General features: G+C 41.6%; 1 protein-coding gene across 1 annotated transcript in view; it reads left to right on the plus strand.

Moving 5' to 3' along the window:
- Positions 1-18,088, plus strand: part of LOC122808569 (alanine--tRNA ligase, cytoplasmic-like) — a 190,747-nt gene that overhangs the window by 127,812 nt on the left and 44,847 nt on the right. The window contains exon 3 of the mRNA XM_044079525.1: positions 491-679. Within this exon, the coding sequence (XP_043935460.1) occupies positions 491-679 (189 nt within the window). The remainder of the gene's footprint in view (positions 1-490; positions 680-18,088) is intronic.

The following is an 18,088-nucleotide window of genomic DNA, read 5'->3' on the forward strand; positions in this document are numbered from 1 at the left end:
TTTCAGTGGCCAAACTTGTTTCTATTGGGATATGCTAGATTTACAATGGGCACGTAGATTTAGATGTCCAGTGAGCCTGCATGCTTTTGAATACTAATGACTATGCATTGTGTAATCTGCATTTTGTTTTGGTAGGCAGTTCACAATCCAAGACTTGAACAGACTTTGGGTACATACAGCATAAGTTAAAAGTGCAAACATAAAAGGAAAGATGCATCATCTTTGAATGTTTTTGTTTGATTACTTCACAGTTGGGATATATAGGCTTATACTTGCATGAAGTAGTGGACTGACTGCCTTGGAATATGCATAATTTAATTGTTTTTTTAAAATGTCCAGTTTAAACCTTTTGGTTTAGGTGAATGTGTTGTATTGGCATAATTTCTGTTGAGAGACCTTTGTACAGTGTTACTTCAGAAATGCTCAATGTGGATTTTTGGTGGGATTCTATGAATATACAGTGTTCTGTACACTTCTTTTTTTTTTTCAGTTCAAGCCAATTTTCCTGAACACCATTGATCCTTCCCATCCTATGGCTAAACTGATAAGGGCTGCTAACACTCAGAAATGCATCCGCGCAGGGGGCAAGCACAATGACCTGGATGACGTTGGCAAAGATGTTTATCATCATACATTTTTTGAAATGCTGGGGTCATGGTCCTTTGGTGATTATTTTAAGGTAACTCTTCATTGTTAAATTTTTGATTTTCTGTTTTAATACTGAAGCTCAGTTAAAGAAAATTAAGTCCTACTTCCGATTTTCAAGTTTCCAAACTAGTTTGAACATTCTGTTCTGTAAATGTTTATCTGCATATTTGAACATATGACATCCAGCAAAATTGTACCTTTCTAGGCATTTTTCCTTTAAAAAAAAAAAAAAAAAACAGTATGGTCAGTGTCTGTATGTATGTGTCTGTGCCTGTGTGTGTGTGTCTGCGCGCACGCGTCTGTGTGTGTGATTTTTGTGATCTGTCTAGGTAACATGTTAGCTTGTGTGCCTTGGGGGATAAGTAACACGAGCTGTAGATATGCCTCCATGAGTACTGTCAAATGCCTGTCCACATGGGACAGCTGAACAGTGCACTGTCCTTGAATGGTCCCTGCTCTTGCAGTCTGGTTGCCATTTTATGGTTTTCCTCTTTAGTGTAGTACAGACACTGGAGTCTGTATACTATTGCTTTGTCATTCTTCAGCTAATGTGTTGCATGTGCCTTGTAATCCTTGTCACCAGTAGGATGTTTTGCACATTTGACTATTCTCTTACCTCTTCTTTCTCCCTGCTTTGGCTAAGAGCAGGTTAATCAGGTTGCTGTTTTTACCGTTCTTGAATTGTCTTTTTGCAACATGGATTTGTTTCTGAAATGTATTTGCTTGAATGGCAAAACCTGTGTTTGCTACCTGTTTTGGGTGGCAGATCAGCAGTGCTATGTTAGAAGTAGATATTGATATCTAGCAGGCAGAGATAGCTGCACCTTGTCAAATAATGAGTTGTCCTTTCTTTTGATTGCCCAGTTCTTGTTATTCCATTGTTAGTAATATGGGATCTTTGTTATTAACAGGAATACCAGGACTGGGCTGCATACTGTTCTTGGCTTTGATTTGTTTTACTTACTGTTTACTTTTTTGGGGATAAGTTTGTTACTACTCCGTATCTGCATGATCCTTTCATTGGTTTGTATTGTAAGATCACAACAAACTGTGCTGTTCTCTAATATTTAACCAAGTCCAACAGCGAAAAGTAACACTGCAAGAAGAAAAATTTTAATAAACAAATGTAAGCACTTTTGTTTCCAGTGCTACAGAAACATTATCAGACACACTACCTCACATCCTTTAAATAACACAAAAAACATCACTTCCTTAAGGGATTAACCTCACTTCCTTGATGGGGTGGGGCCCAAGTGCAAGGCATGTTATACAACATCTTATGCAACATCTCACTTTCTAAGAAAGGTGGTGCCAAAGTGCAAGATACAAAGTTACAAAACATTTTGTTGCCTTCATAAAATCCTAGTGCATTTTGAATACTAAAAGCTAAAAACCGTATGTACAAACATAGAAATTAATGGCAATAATAAAATTGCATTAGTTCGTTTATATACTACAAAAAAGCATATAATTTCGTAATAAAAATCAAACAATACCGGCTTTCAACTTTTAAAATAGGTTTGATTGATCTGTACTCATTAAGCCAAGGGGGTAGTGGCAGTACAGTTCCCTTTTCTCCACTAAGGTCTCCTAGTCACCCCCTCTATCTAGTGCACCCGCCTTTTCCAAAATAACAAATTTCTTATAACCAGGACACGTGGTGGAATATTTATAAAGTGTATTACTTGTATTTTTGCTCTTAATAGATGCTGATACATTCTCATACGTAAGGGGCTGTTTGTTTTGCCAGTATAAAAAGCAGAACAAGTGGCACAAAAACTGATGTAAACAACCCCCTTAGTGTTACAGTCATATTTACCTTTAACAGTAAGCAAGAATGGGCAACCTTAAACAAGGAAACTATTTACTTACAGGATATACCTGCGTTGGTGGCAGGCCCCACATTTTTTTCATTCCACACCAATTGGTGTGACTTCATTTGTTGGTTTCAAAAATACCCTTAAAGTTTTTGTTATTTTTATAAATTAATTTGGGTTCTGGACCCAAGCTACCCATAAGTCCCAATGATCCAAAAACAGTTGCCCAGTGTTTCTTAATTGTATCCTGTAATAAATAAATACCTGGATTGTGTTGCAAAACAAATACTTGTGACAAATTATGCCGATTATGTCTAGTGTTAGTTGCTTGACCATCAAGATTAATAGAGTTGGTACCCACATCATTGTTGCATAAAAGGGGCTTGTATCTCAACATCCCTGTTTTCCATACATAATCAATGGTGCTATCCAAAAAGTCTTTGGGGTAACCCCTTTCGAGGAACATACCAACCAATTTTGCAACCTCTACTTTGAGCACTTCACCATCTGAAACCAACCTACATAGCCTGATTAACTGACCTTTTACTAAATTTTTCTTTTGCCAGATCGGATGCTGGCTAGAGAAATAAATCTATTGAGTTATGATAGTGATGAGTAAACTCCAAAAAAATCACTAAAAGCTAAAAAAGGTATGTACAAATATAGAAATTAATGCCAGTAATAAAATTGCATTAATCAGTTTATGTCCTAAAAAATGCATATCATTTCATAATAAAAATCAAACAATACTTGCTTTCAACTTTAAAATAGCTTTGAGCAATATGTACTCATTAAGCCCTGGGGGGCATTTAAGAGAACTTGCCAATACAATTCCCTTTTCTCCACGTCATCCCCTCTATCTAGTGCACCCACCTAAGATTTGCAAAAATGCCTTCTGAAGGAATGTTCTGTCAAGGTCCATAGTAACTCAGGATGCACAACTGTCATTTTAACATATGACATGAAAGAAGAAATGTTGGTTGCAATTAGGCATAGATTGTAAATTAATGTAGACTAATTTAACAATTTCTTTTCTCTGCATTATCAAACAATTATATCTGAATTTTGCCACATTATAGCTACATGGCTGAAAACTTTTGTGTGGTTTAATCCATTTTAATCATTCAGCAAAGACAAGTGGTGTATTGCAGAACTTTCTACAGAACATTGAAACTAATGACCTACCTAATAAATAATGAAGTAGTGCAACATTAAGGTTATACACTTTCTGGCTTGAATAACCCTTTGCTATACTCCTCTTCCCCAAAAAACTTACTGGGAAGTAAGGTACTTAAATGCTTTAAAAACTGTGTTACAATGCATAATAAATTAATTATAGCTGCCAATGCCCAAATAAATCAAATGTACAAGTAAGATAAATAAAAGTTTGTAAGCATTAAAATGCTTGATAAGAGAACTTCTCTAGGAGGAAGACTTGCATACTGAAGGGGATTAAATGTTTTGTTTTTGGCACAATGCACATTGTGTTATATGGTTGAAATTGGTGAAGGACTTCATGTCACATTTACTGAGTAAGCATCTCCCTGATTGAACACATGGTCTGTGCTCAGTGTTCTGTCTGGCATTGTTGATCAGAATATTCCCTAATGTTGTAGCATTGTCAATTTGGTACGGTTCCCCCCCCCCCCTGCCCATAACTTGCAGTAATGTTTGTGTCTTATTATCCTCTCTTCATTATGTAATAGTGTTCACTGTCTTGGTGTCTTGGAAGGTTGTCCCACTCTCACATTTCACAACGTCTGTCTGTTTTATGTTTGAGGCAATCATTTAGGTTGCTGACAGCTTTCTTAATATTTAGACTGTGGTGGAATTTGTGCTTGATCTGGCTTTAATCCTTCACTGGTTTTCCATTTAACTTTTCCAGCGTTTCGAAGAAGGGTTTTTTTATCTGTAGTGGACCACCACCTAAGTTTGGAATGACTTCTGTGATCAAATGATTGTCATTGTTGAATCTTGCCAGTTACATCACTAGTCTGTATGTTGTTTCACAATTTTCACCTTGGTTAGTAATGGCATCCATTGTCTTATGAAGTTGGGCTGTGTCTGTATCTTAATACTTATTGAAGAATACGGCTTAACCAACTGAAAAATATGTCCACATAGAGAGGTCTTTATGCCATCACAGTTTTGTACAGACTTAGTGCTAAAGAGGGGACCCTGAAGATGTATTCTGGATCTCATCTGGCTGAGCAAGTGCCTAAGTTCCAGTTTACAATGTAGGCCTTTCCTGTTTGCTTCCTGTGGACCTTGGTGGTTATTCAAAATGAAAACTTGGGGTGCCCATCGGGTAACACAGAGGCCACGATATGGCCCACTAAAGCATTTTGTCCGGCCTGCAGTAGGAGACATTTTCTTTTTCTTTACTTCTGCTTTTTCCCTCCTCATACACAGTAAGAAAAAGCTATAGCCTTTATAGCATTGAGCATTGTAGAAGTTATAGTCCTGCTCCCTAGCCTTAATGGTGTTAGTAGACTACACTTCCAGAGATTCAGTGAGCTATTGGCCCTAGCCCCAGTTGTGGCGCAGTTGCAAGGGCTGGCATTGTATAGAAGGCATGTTATGAAATGCGCTACTACACTACAAGCTTCAGAAATAAACTTGTTGGCATGAAGGGTTGCGTCCAAAGGATTAATGATCAGCATTAAGATTGTGTTTTCAGGATGCAGCGTTGTTTTTTTGGCTCAGAAAACTCTGTCTGGATTGTCTCTGACTTTTTGTACAGTGTTGCTTTGTCCTGGATTTGTGCAAATCTACGCACAAAGTGTGTTCACAAAAGGTATGCTTGTGTTCTAAATGAATCTTCCAGGATACTGGTTCTTCCCCGCCTTTTAAAATGCTGTTAAACAAAATCTTGTAGATCTTTATCACTTTCTTCCCTCCCAACGTCTACAGGAATACCATCTGTTCCTGGAGACTTCCCTGTAGACTGACCATAACATCACCATTTGTATCTTTCTTCTTATCTTGACTATTAGCTGTTGAGCCGCCTCTTCTAACCTTGGCATAATTAAGTCTTCCATTCAATTTGTAGCTTTCTTGGTTTCAGCATTCCTCTGCTTTACACAAATTTTCATAAAGCTTCTGTAGTACCTCTAATCTCTTTCTAAACTCATGCATATTATCCATGTACTCCCTTATTTTCTCTTTAACACACTGAATTTGCTCATCCTCCTTGTTCTCCAAGATCCCCCTTATTCTTCAATACTTTAATCTTTGTCAGCCCCTGTAATTTGTTTTGCTTCTTAACCGTATGGCTTTCTGTTTAATTTCTAACCTATTTTAAACCTCATTTTTATTTTTATCCCACTCAGTAGCTATAACTTCTGAAGAAATTTCTGCCTTCTCTAATAACACTCCATTTCCACTACCCATTCTGTAAATTCCTCTTTTTAACAGGTAAGTAAGGAAATGCTGGTGTTTCATTTTTTCATCATTCCCCTATGTTTGTTTGTATTTTGGTTTATCAGTGAATGATCCAAAATAGTTATTGAATGTGTGCTGAAGCTTTCAATTACATGCAAATATTCCCATGAAATATAATTTCTATCCATTCTAGTCTAGTTATTGTACCTTGGGAATGATTGTCTGAGATGTTCATCATGTGACACTGCTGCAGTCATTACACTTGGGGTTATCCTGCCATCAGGCGGTTCCCCAGTCGGCCTGAGTTCCAAAGTCTTGGTCCGGTGTCGGTTGCTGTTGCTTCTTCCCTGATGTCAGTGCGACAGGGGTATATAAGATTCAGCCGACGCCATTTTCTTCAGTCTTTCTTGCCGAGCGGTGCCCGAAGCAGAAGCAGTTCGCCAGTGCCGGTCGGCCGACTCCTGAGATTTTCCTTCCGAATCCAGAACCGAAGTCTTCTAAAAAGCTAAGTACCCCGTTGGGGAAACTTTTTCTTGCCTCACACCGATGTCAGTAAAAGTTAATAATTGTATTTCTTGTGGGAAGCAAATACCTCATAAGGATTTCTACTCCTACTGTGTCCCATGCCTAGGCCCAGACCACGACGTCACTGGTTGTCGGCTTTGTGCTAGGTTTAACAAGCGCACTATTAAACGTCTGTTTGATTTTGCCCGACATTTTTTTGGCAGAAAATTTAATTACACCATGCCTTCAGAGCTATCAATGACCGGAATTCATAAAAAGCGCAAGGACAAGGACAGGCATCCGAGGCCCAAAAATGATGACGAGGCCTCTTCTAGGCCGGTCGCCGGTTTTCAGCGAGGCGCCTACGCAGCCCCTGACAACCGCTTCAGTAGAACCACAGACCGCCTCAGACTCCCACATGGAGCTGGCTGGGCCTTCGGACGCTCTTGGTATTCAGATTACCGAACTTAATCCTACAGAGGGAACCGAAGTAGCTGAACAATCCACAGCTTCAGAGGGTGTTTTCAGACCTACCCAGTTAACTTTTAAACCCTCTGTTAAGTCTAAGCCTCCCTTAAAAGCAAAGAAACAGACACAGCAATCTCCAGGGCAGGCTTCCATGCCTAAGAAACAAATGCTAAAAATGGCCGAAGACCTAATCACCCTGTTCAGAGGGTCCCAATCCCCTCCAGATAAAAGGCCCAGACAAGATGCAGACTATGAATCTTGAGACCAGGTGTCCATTTCCTCTGACTCATCCTCAGACCTAGGGTATTTCTTACCCCCTTATGAGGATTCTGATGCTGCGGAATCAATTCCATCAGCCTCTCTGCCTGAGGACTACTCCTTTGAGGAGACCTTACATACCATGAGGGAGCATTTCCACTGGGAAGGCCAGGATTACTCAGAATCCAAGAAAAGGCTCGGAGACTTCCTTTTATTGCCTCAACATAGACCCCTTGCTATTCCGCCAGTGTTAGATATTGTGGATGATGTATACACTGAATCCAGCTTAAACCCTGACTCCTTACCACCAGCCCCAGTTAAGCCAGATAGATATTAGAGTCCCCGACTCTCTCAAATTTCTATACAAAAGCCCTGTTGCTGACCCTGAAACTATTTATCAGGGACCCAAAGGGATTAAGGCCTCGTCAGCTAAAAACCCAGTCCCCTCTGACTGAGATTCCAGAGCATTAGACAGATGGGGCAAGAAAGTTTATACATCTGCAACTTTAGCCATGAGAGCCTTGAATTGCCAGTTTCACATGCTAAAATATCAGCAATTTTTAATGTCTCAGTTGAAACAAAAGATGCTTCCAGATTCTGATCCTCCTAATTTGAAAGAAATGCAGGATTTATTGTATGCAGCTGAACAAGTGGGAAAACATACTTTACAATGTGGTTTTGATTCCTTAGATGCCTCCTGTAGAGCAGCAGTTACAGGCTATGTTATTAGAAGGCATGCTTGGTTAAAAGAACATACGCTACCAGATCATGTTAAGGCCATATTACTGGCTGCACCTTTACAGTGGGATGTGTTGTTCGGAGTTAAGGCAGAGGAGGTATTAAAAAAGATGGAAGATAAGGCAAAATCTATGCAAACGGTCAAAGATTTCTTACAGGTTCAACCTGCTCGTTTTAGCAGAAACTGGCCAACAAAAAATTGGTCCTTTCCAGTCACAGACAGACCTCAAAGGGGCAGATACCGACATCCAAGAGGTAGAGGTCAGACACAAGGGCCTTACAGACCTCGACAATGGGATACTCCAGACCAGAAAGAAGGGGAAGACAGACCTCAACCTTATAAAAAAAAGTCTCAATGACTTCCCACTACAGCTGCCAAACAGTTCTCTCTTGGCAGCCCCCTAAGGAGGAAAACTGGCTCTTTTCTATCACAATTGGCATTGCATCTCCAAAGACAAATGGGTTCTCAACATCATATCTCAAGGTTACAGTTTCCACTTCCGCACTCTTCCAAGGTTAAAAGGAATGCCAAATCTGCCACCAAATCAATGGGCAGAGGCTCAGAAGCAGATTACAGCACTAATGGACATGAGAGCTATTCAAAAGGAAGGTCCCACCACCAAAGCAAGGACAAGGATTTTACTCAAGACTCTTTCTGGTTCCCAGAAAGGACAATGCCTGGAGACCCATTCTGGACCTTTCTTCTATGAATACTTACCTGGATATTCCAAAATTCAAAATGTTGACACTACAGCAGCTTCTTCCCATGCTGGGCAAGAAAACTTGGCTCATGACGTTGGACCTCAAAGAGGCATACCTGCATGTCCCTATCAGACAAAACTGCAGAAGATTCCTCAGATTTCTAGCAGGTTCAATGCACTATCAATTCTCTGCACTGCCCTTTGGCTTATCTACTGCACCCAGGGTCTTCACAAAGTGCCTGGCACCAGTAATTGCATTTTGCAGGCAAAAAGGAATTCAAATTTACCCATACCTGGACGACTGCCTAATCCAAGCAGAGAGCAAGGACATTCTTCTAAAGCATCTGGCGTACGTAAAAAAGTTATTAAGTTGCCTGGGGTACACAGTAAACGAAAAGAAATCAAAACTAGTGCCCTCACAACAGATAATATTCCTGGGTGCCAGCTTAAACACAACGGCCCAGATGGCTTATCTCACGCCAGACAAGCAAGGACAACTGACTCAATATTTTCATTTAATGGCAACAAAGACCCAACTCCCTGCAAGAAAAATTCTGCAGGCCTTTGGCTACATGGCATCTTGCATACTACTAATTCCATATGCCAGACTGCATATGAGGAAACTACAATGGTACCTAAAGAGTGTATGGTCTCAACACTGTCAAAATTTGGAAACAGTTATACCACTAATTTCTTGCCTACAGCAGGAGTTTCAAAGGTGGGTTCAAGCTTGTCACCTCAACAAGGGACAGCTTTTTACTCAACCCACAGCCAGGCAGACACTGACAACAGATGCATCGGATTACGTCTGGGGAGCACACATGGCAGGAAAATGTATTCAGGGCGAGTGGCCCACAGAACAAAGACATCTCCACATCAATCATAAAGAGATGCTAGCTGTACAAAATGCAATGATATCTTTCAAGGACCTGCTGCATCCAGGACAACTTCTACTAAAGACAGACAACACCACAGTTATGTGGTACATAAATAAGCAAGGGGGCACGCACTCCTACCTCCTCTGCAGACAAGCCATGAACTTGTGGAAAACAGCTTTAAACTACCAAGTTCATCTGCAGGCACAATTCCTGCCAGGAGAGAAAAACACACTGGCAGACGACCTAAGCAGAAACATCATGGATCCTCACGAATGACAATTGAGTCCACAAATATTCAGAATGATAGCACAAAAATGGGGGAAACCAGACATAGATCTGTTTGCATCCCCAATAAACTGTCAACTACAGAAATTCTGCACAAGGAGCTACCATCCACAAGCATGGAAAGTGGATGCCCTCTCTCATTCAGCTGGAAAAAACTACAAGTATACGCTTTCCCTCCTTTACCTCTCCTTCCAAAGGTACTCATAAAAGCTAGGCAGGAAGAGCCAAAGATGATCTTGATTGCACCAGACTGGCCACTCCAGCACTGGTACCCAATCTTAAAGAACTTAGCACAAGAACCACCCTGGATTTTGCCTCAAATCCCACAACTGTTGACACAACACAACAATCAGATACTTCACAGCCAGCTAAAGACCTTAAATCTAGCTGCATGGAAAATTCCTTAACCAAGCAAGCATTGCCTCTCTCCAAAGCTGTTATGGATGTCATTCTGGAGGCCAGAAGGTCTAGCACCAGGAAAGCCTACTCGGATAAATGAAAGAGATTCTGTGCCTGGAACCAAGCACACAGCCTTGACCCTCTTGTCCCAAATATTCCTCAGATACTTCAATACCTAACTGAAATGCTGGACAAGGGCCTCTCTTTCTCATCCATCGAGATTCATGCCTCGGCCATTTCTGCTCATTACAACACGGATCCACCAATTTTTTCAAATCCTTTGATCAAACAGTACCTCAGAGGGGCTAAAAACATGAGACTGCCCCGTAGAGCACCTACACCAACTTGGGACCTCAACTTTGTTTTGGAAAAATTAACTTTACCTCCTTTTGAGCCAGCTAACACAGCAGAATTAAAATACATCTCTTGGAAGACTGCTCTGCTCCTGGCAATAACATCAGCAAGAAGTTTCAGAATTACAGGCACTAATGGCAGTGGAACCTTTCCTCATCTTCCACCAGGACAGGGTGTCCTTAAGAACTAACCCTACGTTTATGCCTTAAGGTAATATCAAGTGTGGCTCTAAACCAAACTATTCACTTGCCAACTTTTTATCCAAAACCACAGAACAAAGGGGAGAGACTACTACATTCCTTGGACATTCACAGACAGTTACGCTTCTACTTGGACAAAACCAAAGCTTTCAGAAAATCTGAGCAATTATTGGTAGCATACGCTGCAGGAGCACAGGGAAAAGCCATTTCAAAGCAGACAATTTCAAAATGGATAGCTCACTTATACGTTTTTGCTATACCCACCATGGGAAACCTGTACCTAGCAGCTTAGATCTCACTCCACCAGGGCAACAGCCACTTCAACTGCCTACCTCAGAGGAGTGCCTACCAAGGAGATTTTAGAAGCAGCAACATGGAGTTCTGTACATACCTTCACCAAACATTACCATTTGCCTTTATATTCCAAATCCAGAGCTGGCTTTGCCGCTGCTGTGCTGCAGGGTTTTAATAGCCACCCCTAATGCCTTATAGATCCATCCTCCCTACCTCAGCTTTGGGATTCCACCCAAGTGTAATAACTGCAGCAGTGTCACACGACGAACATAGTACAGTTTTGTACCTACCATAAATGTAGATGTTCGAGTGTAGACGCTGCTGCATTCCAGGTTACCCTCCCTCCTTCCCCTCTTACTGGCTGGTACGTACATATGTCTTCTTCCCTTACTACCTATGGGGAGTATTTGCTGTTAGCTGTAAGTTGTTTTTTTGCTTTTCTTATGTATGTTTTATTAGCAATTGCAATTGCCTACATATTTAGAGGCACCTGACATCTCGGGCAAGAAAAACTGAAGAAAATGGCATCGGCTGCATCTTATATACCCCTGTCGCACTGACGTTAGGGAAGAAGTGACAGCAACCGACGCCGGACCAAGACTTTGGAACTCAGGCCAACTGGGGAACCGCCTGACGGCAGGTTAACCCCAAGTGTAATGACTGCAGCAGTGTCTACACTCGAACATCTACATTTATGGTAGGTACAAAACTGTACTTTCCTACTACTGAATTCACATCTTCCATCAAAGTAATTTCAGAAGCTTCTTTGGAAATCTACCTACTTTTGCTATATTTTCCCTTCCAGACCTCCTTGATATGTTGTTACTCATTGCAGATAAGTTTCATTCCCCACCTATAAGATTCCATGCTGAAAGATGATTATCTCTCCCAAACTTTTCTTACGCTCCATAATAGCAGCTGTAGGTGGAATATAAAATACAGTACATGCCAGTGTAATCCTCCTCCCTTGCCAGTAGCCCTTTGCTATTAGAAATCTACCATTATTCTCTTATCTTCAATCACTAGCAAACAGTATTATTACTGCCCTTTTTCTTTGTCCCTGGTATTCTGCTGAATATCCATCCTGAAATCCTTTATTTGTCAAATGTCTGTGGTTATTTCTATTCAAATGAATCTCCTACAGCATTGCTATCTGCATAATGAATTTCTTAATATAATTTAATACTTTCTTTTTTGTCTGTATCTTTAAGACCATTCACATTTCAAGATAATATGGACAGAATAGCTAGCCATAATGGAGAGTTGCCTCTTCCCCATTCTACATCACTATTCTTTTGAATGTGCATTTCCAATTTTTGACTTGGATTTGCACACTGTTTGGCAGGCTGATCTTTTATACAATTGTTTCTGTTCATCTCAGTTTTAAACTGTCGCATTTTCAAAATGTTTTACTCTAATAAAAACCTCAAGCAAAAAAAAACATAAATACATTTCCCACCCCTCATACCCTATTAACTTGGAACAAGCTCAAACAAAACTACATACATTGTAAACAAATGAAGGTTAAAATTAAACCTCCAGATGGGGCATTTTCATCAAATTGACTGCTGCACCCACAAGTATTGCCTAATCTTGAAATTGTTAGCCATGCTAAAGCACGTTACAGCCTATGTCCCATCGTACACTGATTTGCTCTCTGTAGTTTTTATCTGTATTTCCTTCCCAGATGTGAAAAATGGCTTACCTGCTTTCAGGTAACCTATTTTAGTCCTAAGAAAAAACTGCAGTAGATAGCTTTACATAAACTAAACTGTTCACTGTTTTTTACCTGTTGATAGCTAACTTTCTAAGGGGTGGTTCCATTTTTTTTGTAAATGCCCTGTCCACTTCTCCTTTCTGTGCTCCACGTGCTTGTTGACTGTGTCCAAGGGCAGCTCCCCTCTTAGGTCCTTGCCTCCCCTTAGGAAGCATTATCGACAAGTCCCAAGCAGGGACACACCTATCATTCCCTGCTGCTCTGTCAGTCATCCCAGCAGCTAATTGAACCCGAGTTGTCAGGACTTTATCCCACTATACCACCTGAATGGCTAAGGGAATTTATTATCTTAACAATACATATAATAAAATATGTGCACTTTCCCACCCACACCCCAGTAGCCCAAGATCACATTATATTTACTTAAACTTACTTTTGTCCAGCCTTCCTTATGTTGATGCAGTGTAAACCCTTTATATAACTAAGAAAAAGTGCTTGTTTGCTTTAATAATTTTAACATGTGCAGCAGTCATTGAAAAGAGTCCATGTCCTTCTCCCCCGCATTTAAAATACCCGACTGCACACTATATCTTAGCTGTGCATTCTTTGTTGATTAGGTTAGTCCAATTAGGCTAGTAGCCTGTTTTCAGGGAAGACCCAAGGTGATATTTGTACTAGTTGAGGAAATTTGGCCAAAATATTGGAGAACTAACCCAGCTCTTTTCAGTATGAGGTGTGGAATCTTGTACATCAACTTTGTTACCACCATCTCAAGCAGATGGGACCTTAGTTTAACATCTCATCCGAAGTACAACATAAGGAGTGCAACATCCCCCTTCCTTATGCTGTACTGCAGTTTCAGTAATTGATCTACCTGGTATGGGAATAAAACCTAAAGCCTTCTGCACCAAAGGTGAGCGTGGTGCCTGTTGTGCTGCTGACATGGCTGTATAAATTGTAAATTATAAATGCTGTTCTTTACAAAATTGCTTTACAGTATAACATGTAGTTTACATAATATGTTTTATACAAATGCTAATGCAAATAAAAATTGTTACTTAGTTTTCCCGTTAAGTGTTTTTAAACATCAGTGATAAAGTGGGATTGTTCTATCTCTCCTTCATTCTTTACTAATGAGTTTGGAACTGATCCTCTGTTCTGACTGCCATTTACTAAAGCTCAAGGTCTTCAGCTAGCCCGTGGCTCACTCCCTATCCCATGATGCTGCAGGGCATTCCCCAGATCTCATTTGCCTCTGAAATGGATCGAGCATCTGATTCTAGTTCTGGCTGAGTCAAATCATTTTTTTTTCATTTGTAGCATGAATACTATTTTTAGATTTTGACATATCTTGTATCGTTAGAGTAGTTTGGTAGTTTCCTTCCTCTAAGCGTCCTTAACCCCTTTTTTCCTTAGTAAAATAGTGTTTGCTACTGTTTGGCCATGTGTGTTGGGCCTCAAGTTCCCTAACAGTTTTACTGATGGGTGTGCTTTATATATTTAGATATATACCTTTAGTAGTTTAGTAATAAGAGTAGTTGTGTAAAATTTTTAGATGGCTAATAAGGTTTTACCTATTATCAGCCTGTGGTTTAGGCTTGTGTGGCGTGTGTTATTACGTTTTGAGCCCATTTTAGTTAGAGGGCTTTTCTTTTAATATTGCTAGCATTATATTTTTACAAGAGTGATATTTTTCAGCAAAATCTGGGATTGTTTGGTGTGAATCCATACTATTTTCCCTTTTAGCTAATTTTTTTTCTTAAAAGAGCTATTTAGCCCGTTTTTAAAATAGTGTGCTTGTTTCTTTCTGCGTGTGTGTGTGTGTTTTTGGATTATGGAGAGACTCTAATCTCTAAAATGCTGAAGCAGCCTAAAGAGCGCAAAGTTTCCGGGTTTAAAATTTGCCCCAAGTGTTCACAGAAAATGTCCATTATGGATGGTCACACTGATTGTGTCTATTGTTTGGGTGCCCTGCATTTACAGGAGTCTTGCTCAATATGCCATTCATTCAGTTCGAGAGTCCTTTATGAACGAAGGAATAAGCGGATTCTTAAGGGCCTACTTAAGTCTTCCTTTTATGAAGCTCTGGAACAGAGTCAAAGCCTTTCAAAAAAAATCATTGTCTCCCCTCTGAAATCAGACAAGGGCTCGAAAAGACTGTCATCTGTATCTTCTGATGGATCGGAGCCATCGAATAAAGTTTCAAAAGTATCAGAGCCAGTTGAACTTGTTAGATCTTCCACCTCGATTCCATCTGTGTCGGGACCAATAGTGTTGCAGGTTAAGAGCCACTCACCTACCTTGGAGCCGGTTTCTCCTATACTTGGGTCACCAATTCTCCAGTCTGTAACATCACCAACTCCATCCTGTCATTCTTCCAGGAGTCTATCAGACTGTGATATGGACCACCTCTTGCAGAAACTATTGAGGACGCCGGTGCTGACCAAAATTTTGTCTGAACCGAGCCAATCTGCTTTGGAACCAACCAGACCAATCCTTTCGATGTCGATTCCTCCTCCGATCCAGACTGTGGCCTCTCAGCTGGAATGTGTGGAACCGATAGAGAAGGACCCGTCGAGGATGAGACCTACATCTGCATCTTTGGCTTCGACTGCTCTGACTACCTCTGTGCCATCTGAGGGGGTCTAGGGGCCGACACTGTCCAGTTGGGTCCAGGGGAGACAGTCTGACCAAGTCTTTATTGCTTCTGAACTTGCCTCTTGGGGCCTTGGCTCAGGTGAGCTCGGCTCCTACCTCTGTCTCAGAGCCTTCTGTTTTGGTGCTGGGGGGATCTTCTGGCTCCTCGGGTCGTGGGAGGGGGGGCTTTTGCAGCTGTGAGGTGAGTTTTGTCCCCATGGGCATCCTCTCTGTTGAATCCTTCTATTGCTCCCCCTAAGGCACCAGTATCTGTTTCTGCACAACCCATCCCACAGAGTAGAGACCCAAAGCCTCAGGAAGCCCCAGAGGGCGAACCCTTCTCTTCGGGAGCCTCTCCGGAAGCCCAATCCGAAGAGGCACCCCAAAAGAGATTATGTAAGAGGAAACATTTGGACTCCCCAGAGGAGTCACTCACATCAGACACGGACCTCGATGAATCGGAAGGGTCCCCACCCATGGTCGCCCTCTGAAGAGGTCTCCTTTGCAGACATCTTGGAAGTCCTTTAAACATAGAGGCGGCTGGAAGGCCATTACCCCTTCTGACGAATCCATTTACCCGAAAGCTTTTGGGTCTCGACCTTCTGCCACTTGGGGGTGTCTGCCTTTTGACAAGTTCATGGAATTTGTCGAAAGGCATGGGAGTCTCCAGACACAATTGAACCTGTCCCTAAAAGGCCAAATAAATTTATAACATCCCCAGAAGACAAGAATTTTCTGACCAGAAGTGTTGCTGTAGATGCTATGGTGGTGGCAGCCACCACCAAAAAGGAGTCATTAGAAACATCCACATCTGTCAGTCCCCCGAACAAGGAGTCCTGTACAATGGACAGGTACGATGGACAGATACGGAAAGCGTATGTTCTCTTCAGTGATCTTTACACTAGGGTCCCTGAATTACCTCACTCACTTCACTAGTTTGCAGAGGGATCTCCTAAAGGAGCTTGGAGATGCTCCACAGGGTACTGTAGCTGCGGAAGGGTCAGATAAAGCATCTTTCCATCTCTCCACCCTTAATTCAGTAGTTAACTCATCCATGAGGCTCATGTCCTATGTAGCCAATAGAGCAAGTAGGTCAGTTGATTCAGGAATTGCCCTTAGACATTCCTGGATGCACTTGTGTTCGTTTGTGGAACTCTTCAAGTTGTACTTCATTAACACCCCTTCGATGGTTCGTCACTTTTCGAGCCTAAATTCAAAGAAACACTGACCAGGTGTGAACAGGAAGGAAAGACTCTCTCTGCTGTGGGAGTCCGATTTTCCAGTCCTTCTAGACCCTATCTCAAGGGCCAGTGGGGAGGAAAAATGTGGTTTTGAAAATCCCAGAGAGCCTTTCAAGAAACATGTGATGACCCCTCCTCCATTGGCAGAGGAGGAGGGAATAATGGAAGACGCCGGCCATGTGGCAGAGGGGTCCACAAAATCAGGGCTACTGAGAATCATTCTTCAGCAATCCCTTTCAGCGTTCCTGAAAGGAGGCCCGTCTGTCCTCCACTGAAGGCAGTCAGGGGTCACTTATCTTTGTACCCAGGCGCCTGGCTAAAAATAGAAGACAAGTGAGTACAAAGGATCATATCCAGAGGTTACTCTATACCCTTTTCTATTCCACTCCCACAAATGAAAAGGATTCTGGATGTTCCACCCAGTCACAGGAAGCAAGCAACCATAGAAATTCAAAAGCTGCTAGAAAAAAAGAGTCATCCAGCCAGTCACCGCAGACCAGATAGGATCCAGAACTTACTCAAGGGTCTTTTTAGTTCCAAAGAAAACAGGGGACTGGAGACCCATACTGGATCTCAGCAATTTAAACAAATCTGTAAAAAAGGCAAAGTTCCGGATAGTTACACTGCAGTTGACACTCCCTTTTCTGGGTAAAGACAATTGGATGTGCTATGTAGACCTCCAGGATGTGTTCTGTCATATAAAAATGGACAGGCCATCCAGGAGTCATCTGCCCTTTCGACTGGGAGCCAGTCATTTCCAATTCAGAGCCCTGCCCTTTGGTCTCACTACAGCTCCCAGAGTGTTCACCAAATGTATGGCAGTGGTTACGGCTCACCTGAGATGTTTAGGATGACTGGCTGAACCGCCACCACCAAGCATCTACTTTTGCAAGCAAGAGACACCATTTTGAATACCTGTGCTCAATTAGGAAAAATGATAAACTACAAAAAATCTGCCTTATTGCCATCTCAGCATATCGTTTTTATAGGTGCAGAATTAGACAAAATGACAGTGAAACTTTCTCCAGACAGGATACAAACCCTACGAGCAGGTTTGGGACCTCCTCTCAAAAACAAAGATTCAGGAAAGAGCAATTCTCAAGGTATTGGATATGATGGTAGCAACAATCACTGTGATCCCCCTAGCTCGGATGCACATGAGGATCTTACAGTGGCTCCTATTCACACAGTGGTTCATACAAGAACTTCCGATGTCACACCAGATAATCCTAACAGAGTCGTGGAAAAGGGACCTTCATTGGTGGCTACATTCAGAACAAGTAACCTTAGGTCATCTTTACATTCTGTCATGCTTTCTGGCCACAGTGACCATGGATGCATCCCAGATAGGGTTGGGGGGGGGGGGCATTGTCAGGAAATGACAGCCCAAGGCACATGGCAGGATCACGAGGTCCATTTGCATGTCGGTGTCCTAGAGATGAGAGCTGTGCTTCTAACGTTGCAGGCATTTCAACACTCTTCCACTGGGAACAGTTGCAGTCCAGATAGACAATATGTCAGTGGTTTGGTACATAAACAAAAAAGGAGGAACCAAATCTTATCCC

The sequence above is a fragment of the Protopterus annectens genome, chromosome 8.part0 (assembly GCF_019279795.1).
Source record: "Protopterus annectens isolate FY-2018-M chromosome 8.part0, PAN1.0, whole genome shotgun sequence".
NCBI classification, from domain to species: Eukaryota; Metazoa; Chordata; order Ceratodontiformes; family Protopteridae; genus Protopterus; species Protopterus annectens.